Below are 18500 nucleotides of genomic sequence, written 5' to 3'. Positions count from 1 at the left end.
AAGAAAAAAAAAAATACACCCTAGTGTCCAGTCTGATAGCCTATATTGCAAACAACATCAAGATAAAAATGAATCTTCTTTCGAGTTAAATGAATAATGAATAAATACATTTATTAAGCATTTATATAACATGCGAGTTAAAAATGGCTCACTTTGTGCCAGGTATTTCGTTAGAATCCCTCTTTTTATTCATGCGGTTATAATGCATTTGTAAATGACTTATTAAACGTTAATGAACACATTTATAAATGCTTCATAAAGGTTACTTTAAAGTAAATTGTTACACAAAAATAATACTTAATCCCATCGTTTTCGTTATACATTATGTTTATTGTTATATACATAACGCATATTGTTTAAAATGTATTACAGAAAGAGGAATTGCTCCGGCCATTAGTAAACGCAAATGACAAAGCATTGTTTTAATCGATTCGCTCTTAAGGAGATCAGAGACACTTAAAACTTTGTCTATGTATCTAAATTCCATATTTTAAATCTGCTGAACATTACGTTTTTTTTTTAAAAGAGAGAGTTAAAATGATATGGTTAAAATAGTTACAACTGTAAGACTCACCTTGAAGATACATCTCCTCTCCTTCTGTAAACATCTGGTTACACCTGCTGCAGCGGGCACAGCTGGGGTGATAGTGCTTGTCCCCTGCCTGCCGACCAAACACATACATTTATTTTATGTCTAAGTTCAACTCTACAATAACGTATAGAGAGCACAAACAGCTTATTATAAAGAAACTGATAGTTCCATGTTTTGCATGTGTCTCATGTAAGACGACATCTTTTATTCAAATAACCATAAAGACTGAGTTTATCAGATGCTTCATACGGAAATATTCTGTGTTCAGAGTTTCTCTTTACAGAGCTGAAGACATTTAAAAGCTTTTCAGAACTATTTTGCATTAACATGCATTTCCAAAACACTTTCAGCAGCAAAAAAGAAAAGGCTTTATAATGTCACTTCTGTGTGACACATGACTTCACCTAATATCTTCGGTCACTGTAACCCCGGATAAGTTAAAGTTGCATAAAATGTTTGAGTCTTAGAGGTTCTTGGTTTAAGTAAGCAGAACTTTCAAATTTTGATTAATGTTAAGTTAACGTTCTTACCAAATCTTAGCAAGTGCCACTTAAATATTTAAGTGATCCTTTTTATGAAATGAAGTAGACAGAACTTTAACAAATAAGTACAGCAAAATTGCATTTTTAAGTTAACTAAACTATATTCTTTCAGTTTCTTTATTTTACATGCATATTTTTAAAATACTTACAAAACATCAGACTTCGTGTTGTCCCTAAACTACAGTTCTTGAGGTTGATTATAGTCCAGAGCAGATGATACATAAACACCCCTTCATAACAGACAGAGAAACAGCAACCCTTCTTTTAACCAATCAGAATCAAACCGCTTGATGAAACTTCCTGAATATCCTCTTGTTGCAAAACTGTTGTGGGTCTGTTGAGAAACTCTGAAGAGTTATCTGTATGAAATCTGATGTTTGTAACCGTTACACAAACAGTTTGGATTCAGTTTATGGGTTCAGTTTTGGGTTTGGAACATGATGATGTGTACATCTTGCTGCCTACATTATCACCAACTCAGGTGTCCTCCATTTTACAGAATGCTTTTAGACAGAGTCAATAAAATAGATTGTTTAATTCAATTTCCTGGGTTGCTGCTGAAACAGGAAGTTGAGCTGTTTGAAAGTAGTAGCGTTTTTTTACAATGTATCAAAAAAATTGTGTGTATCACTTAACTATATATCGGGGACAAATGTGTACCCAAACGTGAGTAAAACCTGACAAAACCTTTTTTGGGGGGCATCCTCATTTGGTTGGGGATAGGCAAGGGTCCGGTTATAGTATTTATGACCAGCTGTGTAAAAAAACAAGGTAACACTTTATTTTACAGTGCCCTTGTTACACATTTCACATGTATTTACTTATAGTATTTATTATAAATTATGCATAATTACATGTAACCGACCCTGAACCAATCCCTAATCCTAACCTTATAGTAAGTACATGTCGTTTATTTTTATTGCTCAGTACTTGAATGTATAACTACAATGTAACACGGGCACTGTAAATTAAAGTGTAACCAAAAACAATTCAAGTCCATGGAAGGTCCTCATCTAGACCGATAAGTAAACTTATGTTTGTTTGTTTTTGTACCTCCAACACTTTACCAGTGATGAACTCCTGGCATGCCTCACACTGTACTCCAAACAGTGTCTGGTAATCTCGCTCACAGTAGGGGGCGCCATCCCTGTACACAAATGAGAGAGTCACTGCAATCAATGTTACTTTACTGCAATTTATCTAGAATATGAAGGAATATATAAAGTCCAGTAACCATCAAACACTCTAAAAAATTAAATGTTGCAATGGTTTTAATAGAAAAAGCAGAAGCTTCGTAAAGGTATTTTATTGGAAATCATTTGAATTGCTGTGATGGTTTCTATTATTTTTTTAAGCTACCGTCTAGCGTTGCATTTTTACATTCATCCACATATTGTAAGTGACTGTCATGCTATCTTAAAATTTTGAAAAGACTTTAATATTCTTTATATTCCTGTGATTCCCTAAACATTCGTCGCTATGTTTAAGCATGTACGAGCCTTTGGTTCATGTACATGTATCTTATGTTGTGAATGTATCTGCTGTGGTGTGTGATGTGCGTTGGAAAGTGTGCGAGTGTCTTACTTGCTGATGTACTCTCCAGTCAGTACTTTGGCACAAGCTTTACATTTAAAACAGCCCAAGTGCCACTGACGCTCCAGAGCCAACAGAGCCTGACCGTTCTTAATATCCCTGCCACAGCCCGCACAGTCTAAAACAATCACGCAGAAGCAAAAACAGATCAACGTGAGAAAAACTGATGCGATAAAACAACATTCATACTCGGAAGCACTATTAAAATCCATTAACTTTGAAACAATAACATCAACTTGATCAGTGTCATGTGACGGCATATGTCCATCTATAGTAGTTCAGAGGAACGAGTGGCTTGACTCACTGCTGGGGCCTGTGATGTCTTTGGTGGGGCCTGGAGACGTGGACTGAGCACAGTACTGACACAAACAGTCCTTGCCATTGAATGTCACTCTGTCTCCAGCAGGGAATGGCCTCCTGTGGGTCATAAAAAAAACATCCATCTTTAAAACGTACCGTAAACCCCTATGTCAATGACAGCGTGCCCTTGAGCTCTTACTTGCAGATCGTGCACACAAAGCATGCTGGGTGGTAGGTCTTTCCGAGTGCGGTCACCACCTCCCCCTCCACGAACTCTCCGCAGATGTTACAGCGGGTGCCGTGGATGCGCTGATAGTCGAGAGTGCACATGTATTCTCCATTCTTCATGAAGAAACCTCCCTGAGCCAGATCGCAGCCGCATACTACAACAACAAACACACACCCGTACCGTTTCAGTAAATTCAGGGGTGGGTATTTTACTTGAATGTGTTCTCACACATATCCTGTAAATGACATGCAAGTAATAAATACATTGATCTATAGACGCCTTTTCTGTCAGGAAACATTGTGACATGTTTTTTTGTTCTTAAGTGTTATGACGTGAAACTCAAGCATTTTTGATCGTCGTGTCCATGTTTTTGTTTGGCAATGACAGCAGGTATACCTATGTGTTAAAATATGAAATTGAAGACCATATCTGTCGATGTGTCATTAAACAACACAACAAGATGATATTTTAAACTCCTTATGTGCCGAGTCTTTTCTGGTTTGTATTGGCCACGTCCAGTTTTCCTTTTGTTGTGCCTCCAGCTAATGCTGTGATGCAAGCGTGACGTCATTGCTAGAGGGGTTAATTGATTCACTTATTACACTCTTAAAAATAAAGGTCCTTAAAAGGTTCTTCACAGCGATGCCATAGAAGAAACATTTTTGGTTCCACAAAGATCCATTCAGGGTTTCTTAAAGAACCATCTCTTTCTTACATTTCTATAATCCGAAGATGGCCTTTTTACGCCACAAAGAACCTTTTGTGAAACAGAAAGGTTCTTCAGATGTTGAATGTTCTTTATGGAACCAAAAGGTTCTTCTATGGCATCGAAGAACCCTTTGAAGCACCTTTTTTAAGAGTGAACACACACAGAAAACCGTCAGATGTTTAGACTGACCGTCACATTTTAGTGCTTTCTTAAAAATAGTTTTAAATACTATATTCTGTAAATCAAAACAGCTCAATACTGGAAATGACTATAGAAAATAACAGCTTACTTGTACTTTTGCCATTGTAGCAGGATAATGTAACATTATTGATGTACTAGAAATAGTAAGAGTTAAATATAAACCCTTGTGGAGGACAATGACTCAAGAATGATCCGGAGAAAACATAATGTTCAGAAACCTTGAGGTGTCTTATCTCAGCTCTCTGAAACAAAAGCTTTTCTGAACCACATTTAGTGTCCACTGTGTTTCATTTTAAGCTCTTAAAGGGGTAGTTCACCCAAAAACATCTGTCATCATTTATTCACTCTCATGTCATTTTAAATCTGTATGACGTACTTTCTGCTATGTATGACACAAAAGAAGAAATCTTGAACAGTGCTGGTAACTGAATATCGTTGGTCCCCATATATCGTTGGTGGACTCATTCTCTGAGGTACAGACCATTTACGGGACTGTACTTGCAACACAAAGATTGTAGGTTTACTAAATAAAATGTGGACTCAAAATGCACTATATGCTTAAAATAATTGTTCTTTAAAGAAATGTAGTTTTCCCCACTCCACCACAAGGGAACATCAACACAAATACAGCATGGCATGCACGTGAGTTTTTCTTTTGAAAATGCGAAAATTAGCACTGAATAATTTTGTCTGCTGCATAAATGAATAAGTAATCGACTTGGTAACAATGTCCTACGATACATTTCTTGCAAACTGACTTTGATCTCTGAACAACCCAGACACAAAATAATTAGTTATCTTCAGGATTCAGTTCGAGGACTTTCATTCTGGGTCTTGTTTTAAAACTGAACTTTTAACTTTGCGTTTTTTCGTATTTGGCGCTTGTTTGTACGGTGTCTCTGAATAGTCAAAACGCCTCTCAAAATGATCTCTACGGATTCGAAAAATGCAGAAAATTGAACCCAGTCCAGAACGTTTTATGACAATCGAAAATTGGAGGCAGTGTGTAAATGTGAGGTCACATTTATTTTTTATTGTGCGTAAATTTCGGGCGCAAATTTCGGAATCAATGTGCAATGACCTTTACTGTATGCAAAACATTTACTCAAACACCTATTTATAAATAGTTAATTGAGAATAACTGAAATTGGTCTTTGAAATTGTCTCTTAATTTAAATATTTTTCATGGCTGTATATAAAAAGAACACTGATCTTTTTGGCAGTACTATAATGAGATAAGGTGATTATTCTTACACATTTCCTTAAGGGTGCTCACAGTAGCTCTTACATGATTATCTGCTCAGGTCGACAAAGGTTGTGTTCAAATTCTTTTGTAATATCTGTCACAATTTTATATTATTAAAATTAAGGAACGGTTTCAAATCTCTTAAAGAAGACATTAAGACCTGAGTAAGAAATACAGGAGAACAATATGCATCAGGTACATTCCTAAATGTTGTTTGTATTATTAAAAGATAAGACATGCCATGCAGATTATAAAACAGTAATGATTACACAATTTTAATGTATTTAGTTTTTAAACGAGAAGGGATCTGTCTCTCATTTTCCAAATCTGTGTACATTTATTTGTTCTGGTGAATATGATGAAACGATATTTGCAAGAATGCTCATAACCAAACAAATTTTGCCCCCCATTGACTCCCATAGTAAGAAAAATTACTTCATCTCATTTTTTGTTCTGTTGAACACAAAAGAAAACATTTTGAAGAATGTAGGACAGCAAACAGTTCTGGGGCACTTTTGACTACCAATGTGTTTTTCCTACTATGGTAGTCAATGGGGGGCACATTATGCGATGTTTATATATATATTTATCGATTGAATTCTGTATTGTGTTACATACCCAGTTTATATTGTTCTTTGGTATTCGATTTTTTTCTTGTCTTTTATCGACTTTCGTCTAAGATTACTTACAGTAACAGTAGTGTAATTTTTTCCTAAATTTCATTGTTGCATTATGTTCTATCTGCAGTCATTTATGTTGTATATTGTAATAGACACGGGCTGTCAAATTACTCTTGAATCAATAAGAGCTTTTAGTAACACCGTTTTGAATTGATCTGACCAATGTCTTAGACTATGTGGTAGTGCGAGTGTTTCGGAGGGTTTGTTTGTCATGTTTGGGGAGAAAATATTGTTTTTTCAGCAAGTTTGAATGGTTTTGAGTGGAGAGCTTCATTTTGACCCGAAAATATGATGATGAGGGTTATGGATTTGTGTTTAGCGTTTCGAGAAAAGGAGCCATCATTTAAAGCAATTGAGAAAAACTGTAATAGAACATGCATCATTGGCTTCGCTACCAACTGATTGAGGCATGCAAACTAGAGATGCTAAACATAAACTATTATTATGGTATGATCAAACTATAGTATAATCTATATAATTATTTGTAAATCCTGTTATAATATAATTCAGTCAACTGAGTTGAGATTGCTTTGTGCTATTAGTTGAAGTGAATATTCAGCTGCAATGTGGTTTAAAATATTTGAAGATAAATTACAGCATGTCACACCACACCTGAAACGTATGCAATATAAACTTAACGTGCTCTCTGAAGCGCAGGTGCACTTTTAGGTGAACAGATCCTCTTCTGGTCATTGAAAGACGAGAAAAAAGGTAAACACGCCAGCCGCATGTTCCAAAAGTGTTGTACCTACTCTCTTAATAAGTCGTGTGTGTGTGTTTTGGGAGTAACGCGCAAACTAAACCAATCAGAGTTCATACTTTCATTTTTAATATTCGGCATGTTTGTGTTGTTCTGTGCATACCTCTGTGTGTAATAGCAAAGTGTACGTGCCTATATGAGCATATTACTAACACGTCTTTTAAATAAATAAAAAAAACTGTGCGATTGACTTTGGTTTTCAATTTGCTTTAAAAAGCATCGCACCCACAATGCGCATGAACGCACCTCATTTTCAGACCAGGATGCCCATGGGCAAACAGAAAAGGGCTTTTGCTATTTAAACAATTTGGGGCTGAAACTAGCAAGAAACAATAGCTTGGCGTTGCATCGTGCCAGAAGTAATGCATGACCAAGCCCTTCATGTCAAATACCCAGTGAGTTAAACAGTGACCGCATGTTGCCGGTATCCTCACCTGCCGCTATAGAGTTATGCTATAGACACACAACAAATACAGCTGAGAGGGGTTTCATTTTAAGATTAATTTTAGCTCTTGATTGTAAGAAACACAAGCTAAATAGGTCAAGCAGGATCTCATCTTTAACAACCTTAACATACACAGTCAACCTGAATCCCAGCAGAAAAGATGAGTCATGAGGTTTTGAACATGCGGCTTCATAAACGTTTATAGGAAAAAGATTTGAACCAGGCTGATTTTAAAGTAAGGTTAGGGTTAAACTATGGGCTTCATGGTTTATAAACAAACATGGACAATATTTATTTGCTCACCTTTGCATGTGAAGCACTTGATATGGAAATGTTTGGCCTGCACTCGTAACACCTCTCCTTTACACACATCTCCACATTTAGCACACCGTATTAAAGGCTTCTCCGTCTGATGATGAGTTTCTTGTGTGTGGCCCACTGTACAGGGAAAAGAAAGAAAGTTAAGTTTGATGACCTTGTTTAAATCAATTCAGGACAAATCTGCACAACAAAGAAAACCAAATGAATCTCTTTGGGACTGAACCTATATGTCCCCTTTTAAGAAATATCACCACAGATTAGATGTCTAAAAACCAGATTAACATTAAGGCACCAAGAACATTAAGCCTTTTAGGACTTCCGTCTGTTTGTAGCATCCAGTTAGATTTTTATTCCCGCAAGATTATATTCAGGCTTCAAAGGTCACAAATGTTGTGTTAAAGGGGTCAAATGAAACGGTGAATATGAATATAATAATTTGTTTTAGATGTAATGCAATGTGTCTACACGATTTAAGGTTAAAAACGCTGTGTTTTCCACATACCGTGCATGTTTGTATCTCCTCTTTGCCCGTCTCTCTGAAATGCGCAGATTTTTTACAAAGCTCATCGCTTTGAAAAGTGAGGTGTGTTATGATTGGCCAGCTAACCAGTGCATAATGATTGGTCGAATACTGCAAGCGTGTGACTGAAATGTAACGCCTCTCACCATATTTGGAACATCAGGATCCAAAGCAATTGTACTGACAGGAATGCCCACCTTACTTGCATTTACATTTGGGCGGTCTTAGTCAAATCATACAGCAGACTGATGTAGATTTGTGGTGGTGTGATTACACAAGGCGTTTCAGGCGGGTCAGGGTGAAATTTCTCTTTTGAATAGAATGCATCTTTTTGTTCCAACACTTAAATTTGTACAATTTTATGTGTCTAATACATGCATGAGCAACTTATAACACACCAAAGACACAGAAAAATGCGTATTCGCCCCATATGACCCCTTTAATTTGTATAGATTACCTTGATAGACAAAATGTGTAAACATAATAAACCTTTGTTAATCAGAGAGCTTATTTTTTGCGATCTTCCAAAAGTCTGTGGGAAAAATCCATAGGCTTTTGCATCGAGGGACCCAGTGCGCATTTAGTCTACAAAAATACGTCATCTCTGAGGTACTGGATTTAAATAGAGGAGTTGTAAAAAAAAACACACCTTAACAGTTGTCATGAAGGGCAAAATTAGCGATATAGACAAAAATAATGTGTGAACCACGCTGTAAACAGGTGCAAAATTGGGCATTTAAACACGGGCCCAATGAGATTCTGCTCTGTTTTGGATCCAGTCTCTAGCGGCCTGTCAATGATTGCAGATTAAGTCACTTCCGTGTTGGTTTCACGGAAGGTTGCCGCTCAACCCCAATCCATCACTGTCTCTTTTTTACTATGTCTACTCTAATACAGTAGGAATACATCATTCTGTCACTGAGTGTGGAATATCAAACACTCCAGTGTAATCCTGCATTCTTGAGTCACCATCAAAGGACGACTGTCTGCATGTGTTGTGTGTGTCAGTGTATGTGTGTGTATTGGATTATACGCGCCTCATGGGGTGCAGCCTTTTTTTAAAGCTGACATTCATAAATATTAATGAGCAGACTCTTTCCCTGCCCCCTTTCCACACTCACTCCTCCCTTCAATCCCCCGTCCTGTCCCAGCCAAAACAAAGCACTAAAAACAGATCATAGCAGATCCAGAACTAAAGCATCACTATCCTCCATATTCAACCAAAAATAGAATATCAAAACCAACCCAAATAAATCATGTCCTCCCTTGCAAGTTGCATGATTAAAAACAATGTGACATTTTCTTAAGTCTGAAATGAGTAATTTCATAAGAATTATAAGAATAGTAAATAATAAGAATAGATCAACCATATAACATAAATAAAGATAGAAGCTAAAAACACATCTGACGCATCTCAATCTCACTGACAGTAAACTGTTTACCGCAGGTCGGGATGTGATCGTCCTGCAGAACAGACAGACACTCAATACAGTTTTGCTTCTTTCTGGTCTCACATCAGGATGGATTCACAGGGATGAATTACAAAGACCTCATTTAACAAAGACCATTAAAGCTGCTGACTCATGTACAGTAGGGTAAACATTTGAAATCACACCACTGCTTGGACATTAAACGCGTAAAATAACTTAAGAATCAGCTTTGACTTTTAAACAAGTGAGAAAAACACGAACTTTCCTCCGAACTGAGGTTTTGTCCACACTCTCGTGCCAAAAGAACAAGTTGCATTCAAAAATGTTCCAACTTGAATCAAAGAAGCTTTGACCTGAAAGTGAACAGACTGAAAAGAATCCAGTTCTCTCTCTGGTCTACAATAGTTGTGACAGTGTCTTAAAGGGATAGTTCACCCAATGAGGTTGAGTAAATGATGAAATAATTTACATTTTTGGGTGAACTATCCCTTTAAATACACTTCTCATTCACACTTTGCTGTATGTATGACTCCAATATACAGAAAAGTAGAACTTTAGGATTGTTGCTGGAGCCTTTCAAATCTCTTTTGCAGACACTTTCTCTACACAAACACTCATTTATGCTGATTAAGTCCTGAAGTGTCGCAACAAGATTAAGTGAGTCGGTAAGAACAGTTGACCTCTAGCTTTCAGAGCCAAGTATTACATCACTGAGACCAGGGTGACTCTGGGCGACAGCATGCTGAGCTCCTTTACTACTGTATACACTGCCTCCTAAACTTAACAAAAACAAAATACACTAATAAGAATAAACATAAAAGGCATAACAAATGATAAAGAAATGAACAAATGAAATAATAAAATAAAATACAATAAAAAACAATAAAATAGAATAGAATAGATTTATTCTAGAATAGAATAAATAATACAATAAATATATATATATATATAAAATAACCAAAACAAACAAAACAAATTAAAGCAAAACAAAAATATTTTAATGGTTGACATTTCTCCCACTGAACTTATCACTCATTCACTCTTTGGCCTTTAATTTGGAATTTCATTTAAAAAAGTTAAAAGGCTACTTTAATGTACAAATCAAGTAAAGCAGACAAAGCGAACCATATGCTCAAATCCACAATGTTAAATATTTTAGAAGGATATTGTGACACACCCACCTTTCCATTCCAACTCCACCCAAATGTTTGTTAAAAGTAAAGCATATAAAAAGTAATGTGCCTAAACATTCATCCAGTATTCTTTTGTTCATAGTAGACAAAGACCCTAATAAATCCCCCCTTTACATTCACTACAGTGCAAGAATGAACTCTGTATCTTTGAAAAGCTTCTGCGGCGGGAACGTGATGCTTAACAAAACACTGCACTCATCTGCCACTGCAGATGAGCCCCAACAATGGACTCTACCTTCCTTCCAGTGTTGCTATGGTCACGGCTGCGGGCTTCCCGTGTTTACCTCATGGGTTTGCGCCCCATTTAAAACTGCCAGACGGTCACACAACAACATTGCCAGGAGACTTAACTTTAACCCGACTTAATCGATCAAAAACAAACTGATAGCTGTGTAACTGGTGGACCTGAGAGGTAAAATAAACGGATCTTTAGGTTTATCTTTCTTACATAACGAATCACATACATCACACACAGTGACTGAATCCAAACACTAGACACTCGTGTCTAACAGCATAGAGAAAATATGAGATCAAACCAGCATCTCTGCAGATAAAACACAGAATGCTTTCTGGGAGTAAAGTCAGTGCAGCATGTCATGAACAAACCTTTCGTTTAATTTGCTCTCTCTTTACATTGTGGTAAGCAAGTCTTCTGTTTAAGTGTTTAAATTAAAAACAACACAATGTTGTGATGCACTTATTCATTTATATAAAATAGTGATATACAATTTACTCTTAAAGGTGTTAAATGTGACCACACATAGATCTGAGGATGATTCAATAAACACGAGTCAACAACTCTGACTACAACACACAATCAATTACCTTTCTTCTTGACCATGACCATTAGTGATAAATGAGGATGAATCACCAAACAATCACCACTGATGTCGTATCCAGTGAGGCGAGAACTGCTGCATTCAAAAAGCCAGACGTCAAATCCAGTGAATAAGTCCGAAGAAACCAGAGCTCGTCTCCTGTGACGACAGAAACAGTCCGGAGTGTGCCTGCTCCCCTGAATCACTGTCTCCTCCTCCTGTACCACCCCAGACTCACCCCCACCCCTCTGGTCCCATCCCCCTTTTCTCTCCAAGCTCTCTGTGGTTTCTCCCATCTTCCCCTGCACTCTGAAGCCCACTAATGCCTGTGACTCAAAAAAAAAAAACTCAAACATGGATGCTACAGTTTTTAAAACAAACATCAGAGGTGTCTTCTCATGCAAAACTAATGGCCCGTGGATAATTGCTGAGTTTCTAGGGGTTTGCTGAACCCACAGGAGCCTAAAGTACTCCCTAGGTGGGCAGCTAACAAGGTTTTGTAACAAAGCCATTGTGCACTTGGATGAGAAAGCCTCTCTGAGATAAAGTCAAGGTGTATGGAGATATCGCCTGATTATAATTATGATTGTACTTATTATTATTAAATATTAAATAAAAATGTCTGATGATGTATATGAAAAGCAAGTTTAAAAAATGAAAAATTAATAATAATATTAAATATTAGTGTTATTTTCCAATTTTTATACTATGCACGATTTTTTTAATTTGTATTTAAATTTTAAAAATTCTCACCGTATAAAGACAACAACAGAGCACATTTTAAACTGCAATTCCCAGATAGGCCCAGATTCCCCTGAATAGGCCTACTTTTCGTCGTAAATTAAATGCTTTCATTTTTTTATTGTTAAATTGTAGTCTTTTTGTAATCTGACGGTTTTCAACTGGATTTCAAAAATATTTGAAAAAAACTCTGTAAAAAAACAAAGAAGAAATTGCAGAAACGCATCCTGACTTTGTGATCAAATTCCTCAGACATAAAAGGAAAATACAGTTCTGCTTGTCAATTTCCGGTTTACTTAGTGAAGCTCAAACAAACCTCCAAACATCCTTGAAAAATGTAATTCTCCTTAGATCTTGTCAATTCCAGTCATTCTTCCTCAATCTACCAACCCTGTACCTTATAAACACAACTGTTTCCAGACAGACATCACGGTAACAAACTAAACTCCCGGAAGTAAAGTAGTTCCATCCAATCAGATTACAACTAGCATTAACAGCCAGCTTGTGCCAAGAGACAGCGGTCTGAGGTGAAGACTAGACCTGAGGTAACATGAGAGTGAAACTAAGATGATAGCTTGACCCTGGGATGCATCACATCCAGATGGGTCAAGAACAGACAACCTTATCCGCAAGTAATAAAGTACTGTATATTAAAGTTATATTGTGTTTCTATGGCTCATCTGGGAGAACATGATGCTCACAATATCAAAATGATGGGTTTAATTCACTTTAATTAATGCACTCGAAGTTCTTTAAGATACAAGCATCTGTCACATGCATTATATTAAAATTGTATCTTAAACTGCCCCTATAGACTGTTTTAGCATCAACTACATAACCAAACGTTATGTGGCCCAAACTTCATTTCCGGTAGACCTTCCGCAAAGAATCAATTACTGTTGAGTACTTTTAAATGAATTTAATACAAATAATATACAAGAAAACAATTATTGGAAATCATATTACTATCTATAAGACCCACAAAAATGGCAAATTTAGGGATCAACACTACAGGGTATGAATCTAAAACCCAGGGGTCAGTGGTCAGGGTCCTGGAGGTCCTTGTGCTGTAACTTGACCTGTATCACACTGCTCCATTAAAAACTCATTTGAGTCACTGTGAAAGAGTACAGAATACTCTAGATTCAAATAATTATGACTATAATGAGAGATTATTTACATAAATGCTCCTCCATTGATTTGTCCTCCGGTTAATTTCTCCATTACAACCGCTGCATGACTCCACGTTCACTGTATCTCTGCCCTTCTCAGATAACCCTGTAAAAGTTGCATTGGTTGGCAAATCAACTCCTCTGATTGGACAGGCGGATCTATACTGGAATCAATGCAAGGTCTGGTAAATGAAATTTGTAAATAAATCCTTCAACCTGCCGTTTACCGGCCATTCACACGACACATGTTGTTGCATTCAAAAACAGCTAAACAAAAATGAACGCTATGGATGTTGAGTTGAATCAACTGATGTAATCTAATTCTAATTTGCTTATAAAGGAGAAAAAAAATCCCTGTGGAGCTCTATTTGAAATAAAAGAAGCCCCCCTTTCAAAAAAACCCACAATCTGTTACTTCATCCAAAAAGGAAAATTAATTTGTTCACCCTCATGTAATTCCAAACATGCATGACTTTGCAAGACTGCAGAATACAGAATAAGATATTTTGAAGAATGTCGGTAGCCGAACAACACAACACCATTGACTTCCATTGTATGGACACAAAACCACTGAGACAACTATGCACCTGTCAATAGATATCTGTGGTCTATAGAGATATCTTTATGAATAATAGGAACACATGTCAAAAATGTCCTTCAGCACTTAAACCAAATAACGTTTCATTTCCACAAATTTCGGTCTGGGATTATCAAGAGTTCACAAGCAAATCCCAGATAATCTGAAGAACATGTCCAAGTTTATAGACTGTAGATGGAGGCAATCAAACATGCTTGATTTGTCTCACGGATCTATGTAATACTACAGTAAAGCTTTAAGCACCTCTTTTAAAAGTTTGCACTTATATAAAATGATAAATCAGCCTAAACTCATTTTCTCAATTTTAAAAGTTAATGTGTGTAGAGAATACAAATTCCATAACTCTATTTGCTCTCTCATACACACACTCACACGCGTTCAACACACGTTCAGCACCTCTTCATTAATATGAAGAGTTCATTTGCAAAAACAGATAACATGTTTTTATTTATTTATTGTGCATTAGAAGTATATCAACCAAACTGCATTTGGGTTGATTTGAATAAGTAATAATAACTCAAAAATACAGATCACAATAAAAAACACAGTTCTCTGTTATTGCAGATGAATTCTTCATTCACATCCTTTATTATTTTATTCATACCGAATATAAAGTGTTAATTATCGATTAAAGACTTGTTTTCTTATTCGCAAGTAAAATAATTTGTACTCCCTATATAGCTGGATTTCACTACCATCAAATCTGTATCCATGTATATAAATACCTAAGCTAACATCATGACAAGGTAATGCACAACTCGGTGCAGGTACACAACATTAATCAACATTAATATTGTAAAATCAAACAAAACCAACCTCATGTTCTATAGAGATTAGATTTAGAAGATGTGTTTGACACATGCAAAGACATTTCAATTTAAGAAGATGTCTATAAGGATGTGCATATCACATTATGACACATATGATATTATACGTTTGAGAACAATTAACAAATATCAATTTCAGGATAATTTTAGAGACCTCCTTTAGACTGAATTTATCCACAGATTTAAATTATAACCCTCCACCGTCCTCCATACCCGCTGTCAGGCTCTCGGTCAGGTAGAAGTCATCAGGATTGATGAACGGCAGATGTTTCTTCACCGACTGTTTGGGGATGAGGTACAGAACTTCTGCCACATGGCCGTCCTCTATAATAGACATACGCTTGACCTGAGCTCCTGCGTTTGATGCGACTGCGGTCCACCTGATGACTACGCCCCGAACCGCAGAGTTTCCCCAGGCTGTTAAGAGAGGGCATTGCTGGGGTCCGCACCTAATGAATGGCACCAACTTGCCACTAACTTTAAATCCAAGATCACACAAGTTCCGGCGGGTGTGAGAACCTCCGATCTTCTGATTAACAAATCTTTAATCTGCAACCAAATGCTCACTTGTCCTTAGAAGCAATGGTGAGGTTGCCAGGTTGAAAGCACCTCCTCCTCTTTTAGGAGAGATAACTTTTCAAAGACATTCATTCAAGGCCCGGAATGCTTCAGGTGAAGACCACAGATGAACCCGTGCGATAGTGGAAATCAAAAAGAAGACTCGATGAGCTCCTTTCCTCCTGGTAAGAGGATTAACCCTGACGTCTATTTATCTCCTGGACGGAGATAGATGATGATTCAAGCTTGGTGAGAAATGTTTAAACAAGACTAAAAATACTCCGATCTTAACCCGAAACAAGAATGGGCGTCTCTTTACACAATTATCATGGCCTTGTTTGTACTCCTTAAATCTGTCTGATGCTTTAAATACAGTTCAACTGTAAGGCACTTGGAACAGGTTTCCTTGCTAAGATTAGCAGAGAGCAATATTTTGCCTACAAAATATACGCAGAATTAGATCAGTAAAAATCTAACAAATTTCTTTTTAATCTCGAGATTTTCTTATTCAGACAAGAGAAAGCTCAGAGAGATCTAATGTAACAAAGATTCATATTTTAGTAGCAAAATACGGTAAAATTGTGAGTCTAATAGAAATTAAAGAGAGAGATGCAATGATCACCACCTTTTAATATACATTTTAGGGTGGCACAACAATTGTTTGCGACTAATCGAAAGCAAAATAAAAGTTTTTGTTTACATAATATATTTGTTTGTACTGTGCATTATTAATTGTGTATATATAAATACACACACATGCATTATATAAAAATGTATATACATATAAATATATAATGTATGCACGTATATTATATATGCACATAAATATTTCTAAAATATAAACATGCATGTTGTGTATTCATACATAACTATTATAAACAGTACACATATATTATGTAAACAAAACATTTATTTTGAATTTGATTAGTCGTGACTCATCGTTGTGCAGCCCTAATGAATTAAAATCTGAATGAGCTCTTGTATAATTAATAATAAATTACAATTTAAAGGACAAGATGTATCAAATCATGACAATTAAATCAATATATAAAGTTTCAAAGCTCCATGCATCACATTGATGCTAGAAAGTTCCTGTGAGGATAAAATGAAAACAGGGACCAAACCATCACAACATCAGCAACACTATTACATCTACCCCCCTAAAATCATCATTACTTCTCAATGACCCGAGTCTAAATGTGTCCATTTGTCCAGTTTGCTCCTGGGTGGTAGTTCAGGGTATTAAGAATCGCCTCTAAAATAGAATTATGTAACACAATATCTACATGTCTACAGGCATACGGTATTTCATGCAATGCAATAGTAACACAAAAACGTTTCATGTAAAACATTTCATCCAAAGCTTGAACGTTTATTGAATATTTTCCCTTTCTTCCATTAACCATTACAAACCACCCTAAAAAACACTTCACAGTCTCGAGCAAGTGTCATCCACTGACTGAAACCATTCACCGAATGATAACAGATTGCGCAGAACCACATTATACAGACATTAGCTGTTATAAACCCTTGAAGGGTCTATTTTCCATCAGAGAGCCCCTGGCTCAGCAGTTTCTTCCTATCAGACAAACAGCAGATGCTGACATCAGACAGATTTTATAACAGCCTGAGGAGGATTATAGGAAATATGAACTATATCATGAGTCTTCGTGTTTATGCGTGTAATCTTCAAACTGGCAAAATCGAGTACATGCAGACTGAAGATTAGATTTTGAAGGTGGGGGAGGCAGGGAAAGGGAAGGTCTGAGACACACCCTGCGTTATTATTCCTTGACAAGTGAAGAGAAAAGGCAATTTTTCAGGCTGCTAATGAACGTGCATTTCTAAAGCGACCACCGTGGTTCGTGATCTTTGATTTAGTTTGATTAATAATAGATAATATGCTCTCTCCCTCTCTCAGGTTTTTGTACAAGTGAGGGTTATACTAAGTGGCTTTTTCAATGGACAGTGGAGTTATTTAATAGTCAGGTTGACACAGATTTTTTTAAATATATTTTTGAGACTCTTTGCCTTTTGTTTTATTGATTAGAGGATAGTGGAGAGAGACAGGAAGTGATTGGAAGGAGAGAGTAACGGGTTAAGGACACCGAACCGGGACACATGTTGTCCTAACTTCTATTTTATCTGCAAAACGGCAACAAAAGCAAATGCAAGAAAATGTGACTTCATCTTAGCGCTGACTTAGGCGCAGCAGAACATCTTAGTTAAGATCTCAACAGAATAATCAACTAATGTTCTCATTTCATGTTTTAAAGTAAAATACTAAAATCCAACATTCATTCCATATCCAGTATTTTTGCACTGTTTATTGAAACCATCTAACCACAACTAAAATACAATATTGAATACCTTAAAAAAATGTTTTACTCCAAATAGTTTTTAACAAAAAATTTCTGCTTTAGTAAAATAAATTAAGAAATTGAACACAAACCTATTTCTTAAAGGTGGCATGAATTCTGACTTCTTAATGTTAAATGTGATGTCTTCTCATGCTTCACAAAAAATGAGTTGGAAGTATGACGTAGTATTTTTGTGCTCGATACTCCCCCCAGCGTACATATACAAGTTTTTTTCCGAACAGGAATATCCGTTTTGTAACAACTTTTCTTAGTTCCTTATTGGGCAATTTCGCCAGAAAACCACCACTAGGTGAAAAAAATAGCTTGCCCACACGTCAACCGACGAGCGAGCCCTGCTTACCATCAGAATTGGCTGCGCTGCGTCAAGATTGGCTGCGCTGTGGAGCTGCAGCTGCAGCTTGTTACTCTTGCGATAGTGAGAGAAGTTGAGGTGTGTTTGTTTGTTCACGGCATTTCAGTGATGGATGTCAAATGTAAGAGTTATTTTTTACTTTTTTTCAAAGTTTCAGAAAAAAATTCCGTTGTAAATTGAAGATAAATGCTTAAAAAAGACAAATTGAAAAAAGTTTGCCAACGAGATATCCTTTAACATAGTCTCTAAAAATGTATAAACATTTTATAAACATTTATAGACAAACTGGACC

The 18500-nt window shown here is 36.4% G+C and overlaps 1 protein-coding gene across 1 annotated transcript in view; it reads right to left on the bottom strand.

The window, feature by feature from the left end:
• Window positions 1-18500, bottom strand: part of ablim1a (actin binding LIM protein 1a) — a 33808-nt gene that overhangs the window by 12195 nt on the left and 3113 nt on the right. Inside the window, 6 exon segments of the mRNA XM_056760043.1 lie at window positions 575-662; window positions 2188-2281; window positions 2719-2845; window positions 3032-3144; window positions 3227-3410; window positions 7601-7735. Of these exon segments, the coding sequence (XP_056616021.1) occupies window positions 575-662; window positions 2188-2281; window positions 2719-2845; window positions 3032-3144; window positions 3227-3410; window positions 7601-7735 (741 nt within the window).

This window comes from Triplophysa dalaica, chromosome 11 (assembly GCF_015846415.1).
Source record: "Triplophysa dalaica isolate WHDGS20190420 chromosome 11, ASM1584641v1, whole genome shotgun sequence".
Taxonomy (NCBI): domain Eukaryota; kingdom Metazoa; phylum Chordata; class Actinopteri; order Cypriniformes; family Nemacheilidae; genus Triplophysa; species Triplophysa dalaica.
This window is presented reverse-complemented; position numbering and strand designations above follow the sequence as displayed.